Source organism: Pongo pygmaeus, chromosome 6 (genome assembly GCF_028885625.2).
Source record: "Pongo pygmaeus isolate AG05252 chromosome 6, NHGRI_mPonPyg2-v2.0_pri, whole genome shotgun sequence".
NCBI classification, from domain to species: Eukaryota; Metazoa; Chordata; class Mammalia; order Primates; family Hominidae; genus Pongo; species Pongo pygmaeus.
This window is the reverse complement of record NC_072379.2, coordinates 140,683,973-140,699,272: the sequence shown is the minus strand read 5'-3', so window position 1 is coordinate 140,699,272 and position 15,300 is coordinate 140,683,973. Positions and strand designations below refer to the sequence as shown.

Sequence of the window (15,300 nt, the reverse complement as noted above, 5' to 3'; positions counted from 1 at the left end):
ATTTATGTACTATACAAGCAGTCTCTCTGCTTCCAGGGGAACTTCCACAAAAAATCCCCACAGGGGTATATGGCCCACTGCCTGAGGGGTCTGTAGGACTAATCTTAGGAAGATGAAGTCTAAATCTAAAGGGAGTTCAAATTCATACTGGTATGGTTGATTCAGACTATAAAGGCAAAATTCAATTGGTTATTAGCTCTTCAATTCCTTGGAGTGCCAGTCCAGGAGACAGGATTGCTCAATTATTACTCCTGCCTTATATTAAGGTTGGAAACAGTCAGATGAGAAGAACAGAAAGGTTTGGAAGCACTGATCCGACAGGAAAGGCTGCATATTGGGCAAGTCAGGTCTCAGAGAGCAGACCTGTGTGTAAGGCCGTTATTCAAGGAAAACAGTTTGAAGGGTTAGTAGACACTGGAGCAGATGTCTCTATCATTGCTTTAAATCAGTGGCCAAAAAATTGGCCTAAACAAAAGGCTGTTACAGGACTTGTCAGCGTAGGAACAGCCTCAGAAGTGCATCAAAGTACTACGATTTTACATTGTTTAGGGCCAGATAATTAAGAAAGTACTGTTCAGCCAACGATTACTTTAATTCCTGTTAATCTGTGAGGTTGAGATTTATTACAACAATGGGGTGCAGAAATCACTATGCCCGCTCCATTATACAGCCCCACGAGTCAAAAACTCATGACTAAGATGGGATATATACCAGCAAAGGGACTAGGAAAAAATGAAAATGGCATTAAAGTCCCAACTGAGACTGAAAGAAATCAAGAAAAGGAATAGGGTATCTTTTTTAGGGGTGGCCACTGTAGAGCCTCCTAAACCCATTCCATTAACTTGGAAAACAGAAAAACCCGTATGGGTAAATCAGTGGCCGCTACCAAAACAAAAACTGGAGGCTTTACATTTATTAGCAAATGAACAATTAGAAAAGGGACATATTGAGCCTTCACTCTCGCCTTGGAATTCTCCTGTGTTTATAATTCAGAAAAAATCCAGCAGATGGCGTATGTTAATGGACTTAAGGGCCGTAAATGCCGTAATTCAACCCATGCGACCTATCCAAACCAGGCTGCCCTCTCTGGCCACGATCCCAAAAGACTGGCCTTTAATTATAATTGATCTGAAGGACTGCTTTTTTACCATTCCTCTGATGGAGCAGGATTGTGAAAAATTTGCCTTTACCATACCAGCCATAAATAATAACCAGCCACCAGGTTTCAGTGGAAAGTGTTACCTCAGGGAATGCTTAACAGTCCAACTATTTGTCAGACTTTTGTAGGTCAAGCTCTTCAACCAGTTAGAGACAAGTTTTCAGACTGTTATATCATTCATTATGCTGATGATATTTTACGTGCTGCAGAAACGAGACAAAAATTGACTGTTACACATTTCTGTAAGCAGAGGTTGCCAACGCAGGACTGGCAATAGCATCTGGTAAGATTCAAACCTCTACTCCTTTTCATTATTTAGGGATGCAGATAGAAAATAGAAAAATTAAGCCACAAAAAATAGAAATAAAAAAAGACACATTAAAAACATTAAATGATTTTCAAAAATTGCTAGGAGATATTAATTGGATTCGGCCAACTTTAGGCATTCCTACTTATGCCATGTCAAATTTGTTCTCTATCTTAAGAGGAGACCCAGACTTAAACAGTAAAAGCATATTAACCCCAAAGGCAACAAAAGAAATTAAATTAGTGGAAGAAAAAATTCAGTCAGTGCAAATAAATAGAATAGATCCCTTAGCCCCAGGTTGGGCGCCAGATGAAGGGGTGGCCTGCTCCTCCACACCTGTGGTGTTTCTCGTCAGGTGGAACAAAAGACTTGAGAAAAGAAAGAGACACAGAGACAAAGTATAGAGAAAGAAAAGTGGGCCCAGGGGACCGGCGCTCAGCATACGGAGGACCCGCGCCAGCACCAGTCTCTGAGTTCCCTCAATATTTATTGATCATTATCTCTACCATCTCGGAGAGGGGGATGTGGCAGGACAATAGGGTAATAGTGGAGAGAGGGTCAGCAGGAAAACATGTGAACAAATGTCTCTGCATCATAAACAAGGTAAAGAAAGAGGTGCTGTGCTTTTGATGTGCACATACATAAACATCTCAATGCCTTAAAGAGCAGTATTGCCGCCAGCATGTCTCACCTCCAGCCCTAACACGGTATATTCCATCTCAGTAGATTGAATATACAATCAGGTTTTACACTGAGACATTCCATTGCCCAGGGATGAGCAGGAGATAGATGCCTTCCTCTTATCTCAACTGCAAAGAGGCCTTTCTCTTTTACTAATCCTCCTCAGCACAGACCCTTTACGGGTGGCGGGCTGGGGGACAGTCAGATCTTTCCCTTCCCATGAGGCCATATTTCAGACCATCACGTGGGGAGAAACCTCGGACAATACCTGGCTTTCCTAGGCAGAGGTCCCTGCAGCCTTCCGCAGTGTTTTGTGTCTCTGGGTACTTGAGATTAGGGAATGGTGATGACTTTTAACAAGCATGCTGCCTTCAAGCATTTGTTTAACAAAGCACATCCTGCATAGCCCTAAATCCATTAAACCTTGAGTCGACACAGCACATGTTTCTGCGAGCACAGGGTTGGGGGTAGGGTTACAGATTAACAGCATCTCAAGGCAAAAGAATTTTTCTTAGTACAGAACAAAATGGAGTCTCTTATGTCTACTTCTTTCTACATCGACACAGTAACAGTTTGATCTCTCTTTCTTTTCCCCACAGATGAGAGGGGCAGAGAAAGAATAGAACCACAGCTCCTGTGGCATCACCTGGAGATGAACGATTTCATCTCTAATTATATTTCAGGTCCTTATTGCTGGTAAACTATGTTTCATCAATTTTACTAGTGAAACTGTCTGAAAACAAAAGATATGAAGAAGGTAGGTTAGTCTTAAAGATGTTTAGGTTAGACACTAACCACTGCTCAGCAACCCCCTTTGATTTGAGCTGAAGCTTAGAATCCCATTGGGATGATTCATCTATCAACGCTTACTGAGTGGCTATTCTATGTAAAGCACTGTTTAAAGTGCAGGCAAACAGAAGATTCAGTCCTTGCCTTCATGTCTACAGAGCAAAACGGTAAGAAAATCAATATTTACAAACATGGGATAAATGTCTCACATACAGTGATGCTCAGTAAATTTACTGAGTGGACAAATCAATATTGTAATAGAAGTGTATACGAAAACCAGGAGACCTTCCCAAAGCATATTTATCCCTTTGCCATAACACAAATGAGCCTGAAAGTTTACTATTTTGTATACCTGTACATAGAAACCACCCCTAAAAGAATAAACAACTAGTAAATGCCATAACAGATAGTAGCTACCAAGATTATACCACAAAAAAGAGAGCGAGAACAACAGTCAGAAAAAAGATTATCACTCATTTTATGTAAAGGAGTATTTTAATTCTTCTTCTTGGGAGCGATAAAGATTATACATGACTTGGAAATGAGACTGTACCAAATGATGGCCAAAGAAGAATCATCCTTTCTACTCCTTCTCTTTCGTCTGGTCACTCAGAAATATAATATTATCTGTAAAAAAGCCAAAATGTAAATATTAATTTCATTACTCTTTCTCCATCTCATTCAATAATTCTCCTCTAATACATACAACTTTAGTACTGTTCATTAAAAGGATTTTAGACATATTTTCAAAGTATTAAATAACTTGCTATGCTCACAAGAGGTATATATACAGTTGGCATAAGTGGAGCTACAAGTTAGGCACTGGCTGCTTTTCGAACAATTCAGATCTTGTTGGAAGAGGTGGGATATTTCTTGTCTTCCAGTCTTCTCAGAAACAATTTCCTGCAAAAGAACTGGTCACAAAACTGGATGCTTGGAATGGTCAGGCAGATTCCATGACACTAGGCAGCACATCCTCAGAGAAAAGGACAAAAGTGTATCACATTCTACACTCTGGAGGTCTAGAGGAAAGAGTAAGAGTCCATATGTGGCCCTGTTAGCAATGACAGGATTTATTTATGTTTTTAACTTTAAAAATTCAAATAGAAGAAATTTTATTTTTAAATTATTAAACAGAATAACTTCTTATTTTTCCTTTGGAGATGGAGTCTCTGTCACCCAGGCTGGAGTGAAGTGGTGCGATTTCAGCTTACTGCAACCTCTGCCTCCTGGGTTCAAGCGATTCTCCTGCCTCAGCCTCTCCAGTAGCTGGGATTATAGGTGTGCACCACCATGCCCGGCTAATTTTTGTATTTTTAATAGAGACCAGGTTTCACCATGTTGGCCATGCTGGTCTTGAACTCCTGACCTCAAGTGATCTGCCCGCCTTGGCCTCCCAAAGTCCTGGGATTACAAGTGTGAGCACCGCACCTGGCCCAGAGTAATTTTAATATACCAATTCTTGGGAACATTTTATGAATCAACATCACAGTTAGCATTTTTATCCAAAAATATCAGATGTTGCTCTTAAAATGCTATTCCAGAGGGAGTTAGCTAAAGATAAACAAAAGAACAGAGGCAAGTAGTAGTCATCCTTCAGTATCCATTGGGGGACTGGTTCCAGGACCCCTATGGATACCAAAATCCACAATGCTCAAGTCCCTGATATAAAATGGTAATAGTAATCACATATAACCTATGTACTTCCTCTTGTATACTTTAAATCATCTCTAGATTACTTACAATATCTAATACAAGGTAAATGCTATGTTAATAGCTGTTACACTGTATTGTTTCGCTTGTATTTTTGTTGTTGTTGTATTATTTTTATTGGTTTCTTTTTTTCAAATACATTCAATCTGTGCTTGGTTGAATCCACAGATGCAGAAACAAGGGACATGGAGGAATGACTGCATTTCCTTTATAATTCCAAAAGATTCTTGTAACTATAGAATTATCCACCAAGGACTGAATATTTGTTCATGACCATAGTCTTCCAAAAACTAGAATGTTTTGGTCTAGAACGGTTACTTCAGAAGAGACTACTCGAATTAATATCACTGTGGAAAAAGCCAAGAGTGCCATCCACTGGTGGTAGTTTTTTAGTTACAGATAGGATCCCTAGGAGAAAAAAAATCACCAATAAAACAGATCAACCAATAAACTCTATTTTCTTCAATTCAAATGTCACTGAAGAGCTCTTCAATTTTACCATTAGACATAAACCTAAAGTAAACTGACTGTGCTAGTGGAACCTAGTGACAAGGAAAAAAAAACAAAACAGCAGATCATCTGAAATGCTTCTGTTTGGCTTGATTAGTAACAACTCAACAATCTGAAAAATCTAAAGTTTGCCCACACTCTTGATTTATATTGGGACCCACAGGAAGGGAGGAAAATACCTACACTGCTTTTCAAGGTTAACATACTTTCAAAGAAACTTAGCAGTAAGAAAACATGTGAGCATTCTATACAACAAATTATAAATTATTAATAAGGTATGGTGGTTAAGACATGAACTCTGGAGCAAAGGAAAGAAGAAAGAAAAAAGGAAAATCTAAGAGACTTAAGGTAGAAATCATGTAATATAATGTATGAATGAATGTTTATGAAGTTATCAAGGAAATTTGAACACTGATATTTAGTAAAAAAATTAACAGTAATTTATTAATATTAGGTGTGATAATAGCATGGTAGTTACATTTTCAAAAAGACACCTTATCTTTTAGCGATTCCTATGGAAATTTATGAATAAACTTATGTCTAGCATCTGTTTCAAAATAATCCAGGTGTAGGACAAGTTGCTGGAGGCATGGATATAAAACACTGTCCATCAGCTGACACTGAAGCGAAATGGTAGGAGTTCATTTTACCATTCTTTCTGTTCTTATATATGTTTGACTTTTTCCATAGTAAAAAAAAAATTTTTTTTTCTTTTTTTTGAGACAGTCTTGCTCTATTGCCCAGGCTAGAGTGCAGTGGTATGATCTCAATTTGCTACAAACACTGCCTCCTGGGTTCAAGCAATTCTCATGACTCAGCCTCCTGAGTAGCTGGGCCTACAGACACGCATCACCAGACCCGGCTACTTTTTGCATTTTGTGTAGAGACAGGGTTTCACTATGTTCCCAGGCTGGTCTTGAACTCTTGACTTCAAATGATCCACCCACCTCAGCCTCCCAAAGGGCTAGGATTATAGGCGTGAGCCACTGCACCCAGCCCGAAAATTAATTTTTAAAAATATTATCTAATTTGGGCATATCTCAGAAGTTCGTAAACACAGAGACATTACTATAGTAAAATTTAGTTTACTGCCATGTATTTATTTTAAAAAGCTTTCTTAGTATTTATATCCATAAAAGCAAACAAAAAGCACAAAATTCACAATGTCTAATTTTAGCAATTTACTCAAGAAGTGAAAAAAGCACCATCTATCTCATTTAAAGACATATTTCCAATATAATTTAAATACATTAAAATTGTTTCGGTCAATTAGGTACTAAAAACAACTTTAATGATAAGTCAATTGAGGAGAATTTGTCATAGAATTCTTTTAAATATTTTAAAGTTTCTTTTATGTATGCATTTTTGTTACAAATAGGGTAATAAAAAATTCTTAACTATACCATATACTATTAAGATACACTTCTGAGGGGAAAATAAAAATAGTAAAACAAGTTCAAAGAAAAAAGAATAATGTAAAATTTCCAAATGCTGAATTGCTATTTTTTTACAGGATAGTAGGTATCACATTGCTATGCTATTTAGATTCCATTGATACATTTAAAAATAACACAATCTTATATTGAAAAAAATTTCTTAATGTTGCTTGCAGACATCCAGAGGGGTGCATTATTTTCAAAATTCTTATAGCATTTTCAAAAGTTTAAAAACTCTTTCCTAAGGGATATCTTCTTAATCTTCTTTAACCTTTACGTGTACATCTTTTCTATGTTGTACTGTATTTTGTTTAAAGAGAATATTAGGCTGGGCATAATGGCTCATGCCTGTAATTCCAGTATTTGGGGAGGCTAAGGTAGGAGGATCATTTGAGCCCGGCAGTTGGAGACCAGTCTGGGCAACGTGGTGAAACCTCATCTCTACAAAAAAATTGACAAATTAGCCAGGCATGATGGTGTACACCTGTAGTCCCAGCTACTCAGGAGAAGGCTGAGGTGGGAAGATCACCTGAGCCTGGGGAGGTAGAGGCTGCAGTTAAGCTGTGATCACGCCATTGCACTCCAGCCTGGTTGACAGAGGGAGACCCTGTCTCAAAACAAAAACAAAAAAAGAGAACATTAAAAACTTCTTGGCTGGGCGCAGTGGCTCATGCCTGTAATCTCACAACTTTGGGAGGCCGAAGCGGATGGATCACCTGAGGTCAGGAGCTCAAGACCAGCCTGACCAACATGGTGAAACCCCGCCTCTACGAAAATTACAAAAATTAGCCAGGTGGTGTGGCACGCACCTATAATCCTAGCTACTCAGGAGGCTGAGGCAGGAGAATCACTTGAATCCAGGAGACAGACATTGCAATGAGCCGAGATCGTGCCATTGCACTCCAGCCTGGGTGACAGAGTGAGATTCTGGCTCAAAAAAAATAAAATTAAAAAAATCTTAATTTCAAACAGAAATTTCACATACTAAGTACCAAAGAGGATCTGAATAAATCTGCACACTCCCATTAGTGTAATTCTTATCTTGGCATACGCTTCTTCCTGGTTAGGGCTAGATCCTTCCAAAAGACAATACATTCAGAGTTTTTGTAGTTCTCAACAATAAGTACTGCGATGGACAATTCAGTTTTGGGCTTTATTCAAAAGTTACTTGTGACTAAAACTGTGAGTATAAAAATAATTTTTTAAAGGAAGGGATAAATGTAGAAACTCTTAGCAAGTAGAGAAATCAGAGTCATGGACATCTTCTAGTGAGTTGTCTTACCTCGTAAGTACTGGTACTCTTAACCCTAGTTAGTTACAATGTAGCCAAGTTTTTAAAAAAGGAGAAAAAGAAAAAAACAGCTATTTTCACAAGCTTCTTACCAGCTATGATTGTTGTTGCTTGTCGCCTCACATTATTTTTATCCATGTATTCACCATAGTCTATTTTCCCTTCCAAATAAATTCGAGACCTGATATAAATAAAATGTACAGTTTTTAGTTGAGATCTTAATATGCTTTATAAGAGTCAGGCTGGGGTGGTACTGAGTATATGACAAGGATGAAATATATAATCATACATAAGCTAATTTTTGCTACCACTTCTCAAGGTTCAGGATTAGGAGTACTGAAACAGTGTCCAAACAGACTTGGTAACATCTAGGTAAAACGGACAATGTTTTCATCTGTCAGCTATTTCTCTTATGGAAGTTAAAAAATATAACAGTTCAAAGGGCAATTTAGTGGCAACCTTTAAATCTCTAGGAATAATTTCCAATGTATCATTTTCCTTGACCTTTGATTTTGGAGTCCCTAACAGACTTGATTTTCACTTATTTATCAATTCTTTTCTATGACCTTAGAAACTTAGATGATTAAAATTCAAAATATGGATTTGTAGCTTAGTATGATATTACCCTGAGTTAATTACTAAGACTATTTCTACACTGTATCAGCTTAGTATACCACTTAGAGGTAATTACTAAGACTATTTCTACACTATCTAGAAAGCTAAACTAGATAACAAACCTAACCATGATTTTCAAGAGTGGAAAGATGACAATAGCACCAGTTTTGAGCGTCTACCACCACCAAAAAAGTACAACACAGAAAGATTAGTGAAATGTCAGGTGCTCCCCTCCCCACACACACACCCATCTATCAGTAAGCGGGAGTGCAGACACTTCCCTTGAAATACCTTATATGTGTTTGTGTGTGTATGTGCACATATTCATAAACACATACATAAAGGGCAATGAAGATACATAGGAAGAAAAGCTATACAGTTATTGAAAAGAAAAATTTTAGTGATTGCTAAATTATTTTTCATAAAATATGTTTTATTTCTACAAAACAAGTACATTTCTAAACATATTAACTATCAATACAACTGCTGTTATACACACCATTTTGTCCTTCTATAAGTTTGGGAAACATACTTTTTATACATACTCAATCCAAGCCTTCCAAAAGGGAACTATTAAGCCTATAGAAAATCATCAAATATGAAATAACTGCCACGAAGATGAAGTCCGCGTATCAGGCTTCAGACATTCCAGATCCTCTGCTGGAAATACCACGTGGCAGCCAACATGCAAGAAGCCACCCTCAGCATCCCCGGCCACAGAGGCACAGGAATTCCTCAAAGCAGATGTTCCACTTGCTCGAATGCCACTTGATACACTTTGCCTTCTCTCCTGCCTCATCTATTTCTATTTATATACACACCCTGTTTGCCCTAAACTGTAAGTTCTTAGAAAGCTAAAACTATGTTTTATATACCTTTGAATTAGTCACACATGGCAACATGCCATGCATATAGTATCAAGGACTTAGTAAATATCTCTTAAATTAATACAGTCATTAGTAGTACTCAGGGATTTAAGACACTACACACTCCTTGCCATGAGAACACTTCTTATCAGTTCTTTAAACCATTCAATCCATAAGATCCTTCCTTCTTCAACTTACCCCTTTTTCACATACTGATATGCCACGTCTCTGAGGCCTGGCCGGAATACTGATATTCTGTGCCATGTTGTCTTTTGACTGATATCACCTAAATCATAAAAATAGGAAATTGGTTATAAATGCCAACAGACAACATGCCCAGGAAAACCAATGTCACAATTTCTAACAGACCAAACAGAATGAATGACAGATCTTGTTTAAAGTGGTTTATCTCTAAATTAGATAACTGGCAATAAATAGTATCTATTTATTGCTGATAAAATTAAAACCCCAGTCTTTTCTACTCACCCAATTGGTAAACTTCACTGTCCCCTGATCGCCACATCTCGTTAGTTGCTAGGGAAAATATTGTGACTGGATTTTTTCCTTCCACCTGTCTCAAGACAGGGTCCTGACCCACTCGCCCAAGTAAATGCACACGATTCAGGGCTGAAACACAACATCAAGACCAAATGAGACAGACAACCTGCTACAGACTGAGTATTTGTGCCCCTTCCCCCAAAATTTGTATGTTGAAGCTCTAACCCTCAATGTAATGGTATTTGGAAGTGGGGTCCTTAAAAGGTAATTAGGCTCAGATGATGTCATGAGGGTGAGGTGTCCCTATAGGAATAGGAAGAGTTCAGAACTTTCTGTCTCTACCATGTGAAGGCACAGTGAGAAGGCAACCATCTGCAAGCCAGGAAGACAGCCCTCACCAAGAGCTCAATCATACTGGCACATGAATCTTGGATTTTTAGCCTCCAGAACTGTGAGAAATAAATGCTGTTGGTGAAGCCACCTGGTCTATGGTAATTTTTTATAACAGCCTCTAAGCTGACCATTAAAGAAATCCACACCTGGCCAGGCGCGGTGGCTCATGCCTGTAATCCCAGCACTTTGGGAGGCCGAGGCGGGTGGATCATGAGGTCAGGAGATCAAGACCATCCTGGCTAACACGGTGAAACCCCGTCTCTACTAAAATACAAAAAATTAGCTGGGCGTGGTGGCAGGCGCCTATAGTCCCAGCTACTTGGCAGGCTGAGGCAGGAGAATGGCGTGAACCCAGGAGGCGGAGCTTGCAGTGAGCGGAGACCATGCCACTGCACTCCAGCCTGGGCCACAGAGCGAGACTCTGTCTCAAAAAAAAAAAAAAAAAAGAAATCCACACCCAAGATTGAGAGAAATGTCCAGAAGAAATGCTATAAATATGACTTCAACTTCAATCTCTGTATTAAGTAAAACCCAAGTTCTGGAAGATCAGAAAATAAGTTAAGGAATGAATAAGGAGAGGTTGTGAGAGAAAAGAGAGTTGGCAAGAAAGAAGAAAATAGTCATAAAGAAAGCAGCCCCACACAACAAACTGTAAGCTCTAGATCTTAAATTCTTCTTTAAGGTATCTTTTTTAACTGACTGTGGAGCTAAAAGAACAAATCTGAGATCTGAAAATCTTTATAAACACAAAGGAATATTTCCGTGAAGAAACAATATCTTTTACAATCTCAGCTTAATACAACAGAACCTGGGAAGACTCAGATAACCAAATATGACTCAAGGAAATTCTTATGCAGGACAGTGTTGACGAGAATGAGTAGTAACTGGCTGATAAGGAGACTAGGGGCTCAGTTTATACTATGTCTCCACAGCCTGATGGGTCAAGGCTAAGATCTGAAGAGCAAACATGAGCTAAAAGCACAATGAAAGCATGGTTAACCCAAGCAGCATACCTCTTCTATAACACATTTGAGATTGGCAAATTACTAAAAATAACATTTTAAACTTGGAAATTAGCTACTTACATCTTTCAAGAACCAAACTGCTAGCTGTTTCGGACTCATGTCTTACAAACTGACGAAGTACCTAAAGAAGAACAAATGAGTAACATGGCTTTAATTTTTTAGGAAAGGCAAATGCAAACAGAAGAATTACTCACATTCATTCACCATGTAGTCAGTAGTTCCTGTAAATTCCAGAAGAGAAGAGAAGCTCTTCTCATGTTCTCCCAGTAGAGTGCCAGAAGGCCCCGGCAAACACTTCAAGAGCAGCCTACTGCAGAAGCCCAAAGGTACAAGGAAGGTACTAGAAGGCATGCTCAAGAGTTAAGTTATAGTACTCCCGTTTATTTTGCGACAATCTCCTTGATTATGGCACTTCTGTGTTTGCACACAAAAGGAAAAATCAAAATAGTATCACTTTAACATTACAGAGTATGATAATATTTGTAAATCCAACCTGTACCTAAGAGTTGCTGCCAAGTATTTTCAAAATCCAGCTTTCATTAGCTGGAGAGACAAAAAGAGACAAAAAGTACTACATATATCTAATATATACATCCTCTAATTTTTTTTTTAGTGTAAATAACTGGTATATTATTACTATATTTTGGTTATAGTAGACTTTAGAAATTAAGAAATTTAGATCCAACATGGGTACTGATTTAATCCATCATTAGACCAAAGGAGAGTTAAAAGAGATGTTTTATAATTAATAATTTAATAAGTAGATTCATTAATAACATATGCAATGACCAAACAAGTGTCAGGAGGTGTGGAATAAATGCAAAGCCTCACTCTCAGGCATAACGAACAGCCAGTTAGAGGAGGGTCGCCAACCTCCAGGGCCGAAGACTAGTAGAGGTCTGTGGCCTGTTAGGAACCTGGCTGCACAGCAGGAGGTGAGCGGCAAGCAGCGAGCAAGCATTACTGACCGAGATCCGCCTCCTGTCAGATCAGCAGCGGCATTAGATTCTCACAGGAGCAGAACCCCATTATAAACTGCTCATGCGAGGGATCTAGGTTGTGCACTCCTTATGAGAATCTAACTAATGTCTGTTGATCAGAGGTGGAACAGTTTCATCTTGAAACCATCCCCGCGGCACCCCCCTCCTCCATGGAAAAATTGTCTTCCATGAAACCAGTTATTGGTGCCAAAAAGGTTGGGGTCTGCTGGTTTAGAGAACGAGAAATAGGTTAAATTCCAACAAAACAATACATTATTAAACTAATGACATGAATGACTTTCTGACACAGCAACAGGAACATTATCCAAAGTCAGATTCCCCGTGTCTATGAAACTGCCTTCCCTGGTTGCTCCTTCAGACCTTAAAAGGAATTAGGATACCTAATATGATTAATCTAAAGTGTTTCATTTTAAAATAAGCAAAAATTATGACACATAATATCTAACTCACAAGGCTATTGCAAAAATTAAACAGCTTCAGTAGTGAGCTTAGACTAATACAGTTTTTATAAATATTTCATGGGAAATTTCATGTTTTCAATGCATCAGAAAAGGTCTCATAAATTTGATTCTTTGATTAAACACAAAGACTCGACTGTCCAAGGCAGTCACATCATTGTTGGAAAAGGTAGTCACTACCACATAATAGCAGCAATCATTACTGAATATCAGCTAAGGGATTTATCTATTATCAATTCTAAAACTAAATCTACAAGTTATGTAAAATTATTCCCATTTAGAGCTGAGAAAACAACCGCAGAGAGACTGCATAACCTGCCCAAGATCCTGCAGGAAGTATGTGGCAAGTGATCTCAAGGACCCAGGGCCTTTTGACACCAATGCTCCTGCTTTCCCAAAGCCCTCTGCTGCCTCCTTAATTTCATCTGTAAAGATGGGAGTAGACATCACTGAATTCAGAGTTCAGAGATCTAGCCATTCTATCAGAGAAACATTTTTGAAGGGCAGTACTGTTAATATAAAAAGCAGAAGTCCACCAATCAAATAAACACCAATTCCCAGGGTGCTGTTGGCTATCTAATCCTATCACTAAACTTAGAAGCAGAGGGTGGATAAGAAAATAAAGATATGAGTACAACATACTATAGAATCAAACTGCTAACGAGAACCTGTGTCATGATTCCGGAAATGTACTCATTTGAGTGCTCAGACAAGCTAGAGTTCATAAATCTTACACAGAGATTTATAATAACAATGTCTCATTTGGGGCACACAAAAATCAAGACCTAGTGGAGATTAGGAAAGGATTATTTAACTTGGATAATTTTTTAAATTAAACTTAACTCTTATTTAAAGACATTTTAATACTGTAACGTTAGTGTTATTAAGAAGTAATAACTTTTTCATGTTTCACATTTCAATACACAAAAAAATAAATTAAAGATACAGGTTAAAGTGCAGATCCAAGAATATAGGATTAAGGTGGGGAAAATGACAGTCATGGAGGAAATGATTCTTCATTGGTCTTCACAGGAGGATGGGGAGTAGGAGAGCCAAAGAATCTACAGGAGTTGGTGCCCGAAGGTGGTAAGTAAGGCAAAATGGTAGTCTAAGCTGGCTCAAGGTGGGCTAGAGTGACTGGAAAAGTGAGGAGCCATACTAAGTGGAATGAGAAGGCATTTTCTACATAGTGAAATCTATGGTGACCATTGAGACTTGAGCTGCTCTCTTCAGTGTGGAAAGATGGGGGAAGAAGAACGTTTAGCAACACAAGAGGGAGATGGTCAAAAAAGCAACCACATGCCTTAAGAAAAAAGTTGGAACAATGATTCCTACAGTCTTTAGGTCACTAAAGACCTTTAATGTCCTCTCACTGGTTAAATTCAAGCAACACACACACGTTTTAAAAATTAATGACTCCTATCACATGTGTGAATAAACCTGAACTTTTTTTTTTAGTGAACATAATTTACACTGGCAAAATCGTCCCCAATCCTCCATATCAAATGAGTACAGAGGTGGGTGGGTGAGCTCAAAGGTCTTTTGCCCCTGTAGTTAAAAGCCTAAAGAAGTCTTCTGATCACTGTGGCTGATAGTAATACATCTCAGTACTAATACAGACAAGCGACTACCTGTAATACAGGTCTTCGAAACATGGCTGCTTCTATTTTCTTTTCTTACAGTCTAATCTTTAGGCTCTTCCTGAAGGAAAAAAACAAAATAAGAAAAAAACATTACTTCTTATGGCAAAAGTACAACTCACCAGTCTTAAATTCCTGACTATATTCATAATTTTTATGCATTCCAATTTTGTGACCACCACGTACCAACATTCCTGCACATCTGATGAGGATTCCTTCCTCCCTCCCAAATAAACTCACACCTGTATGTCTTTTTGGTCCCAAATAACTTCCTCTTCCTCCAACCCATAGACAAAATTTTGATTCTGAGTTAATCCCACTTCCAATCCACTGTCTTCTCAAATTTCATTACAATGCAAGCTCCCTCAGGGCAGAGATTTTTATCTGCTTTATTCACTGCCATTTTCTAAACTTCTAAAAAAGTTCTTAATGCATAGTAAGGGCTCAATAAATATTAGCATCACCAAGGGACTTATATCTGAAACCTGTTGCTGAAAAATTACTGCCTTCATCTCCGTTAGCAAAGACCAAGCAGCGTACAGACCCCCGGGCTAGCCAGCCACACCTTAGGGAGAGGTGGGCACCCTTTACCGAAGATGGCGCCACCACCCGAAAACCGAGAACTGGAAGGAAATCACGCGGTACTCCGCACGACTGATGAAAGGGCCAGACACCTACACAGAAACACCTCCCGACCCACGCAGGATCACGCGCAGCCAAAACACACGACTCTAGCACTTCCTTCGCGCTGGCTATCTCTTTCTCCCTCACCTGACGCTCTAACCCGAGCAACCCAGTCACGCAGGGGATCGCTTCCTACGCACAGGGAACGCAAATCTCGCTAGAGGAAAAAGGAAATAGAACCTCCGCAACTTGCGCCTTGGAAACACTGCCGGCTAGCGCTGCCGGAAACGCCTC

At 38.8% G+C, this 15,300-nt stretch overlaps 1 protein-coding gene across 14 annotated transcripts; it reads right to left on the bottom strand.

Moving 5' to 3' along the window:
• Positions 1–3,412: 3,412 nt before the first annotated feature.
• Positions 3,413–15,300, bottom strand: SSBP1 (single stranded DNA binding protein 1). Of its 14 annotated transcripts, none has more exons than XM_054493764.2 (7): positions 15,061–15,300; positions 14,374–14,443; positions 11,344–11,404; positions 9,854–9,994; positions 9,566–9,653; positions 7,979–8,067; positions 3,413–3,563 (listed from the first exon to the last, which is right to left on the bottom strand). In XM_054493764.2, the coding sequence occupies exons 2-7, from the start codon at positions 14,395–14,397 to the stop codon at positions 3,520–3,522; spliced, it is 447 nt and encodes a 148-aa protein (XP_054349739.1). In that variant the 5' UTR covers positions 14,398–14,443; positions 15,061–15,300; the 3' UTR covers positions 3,413–3,519. The 14 variants fall into 14 exon arrangements, with proteins under 14 accessions (XP_054349739.1, XP_054349743.1, XP_063523982.1 ...); XM_054493768.2 differs by having other exon boundaries at positions 15,154–15,298; XM_063667912.1 differs by having other exon boundaries at positions 15,207–15,271.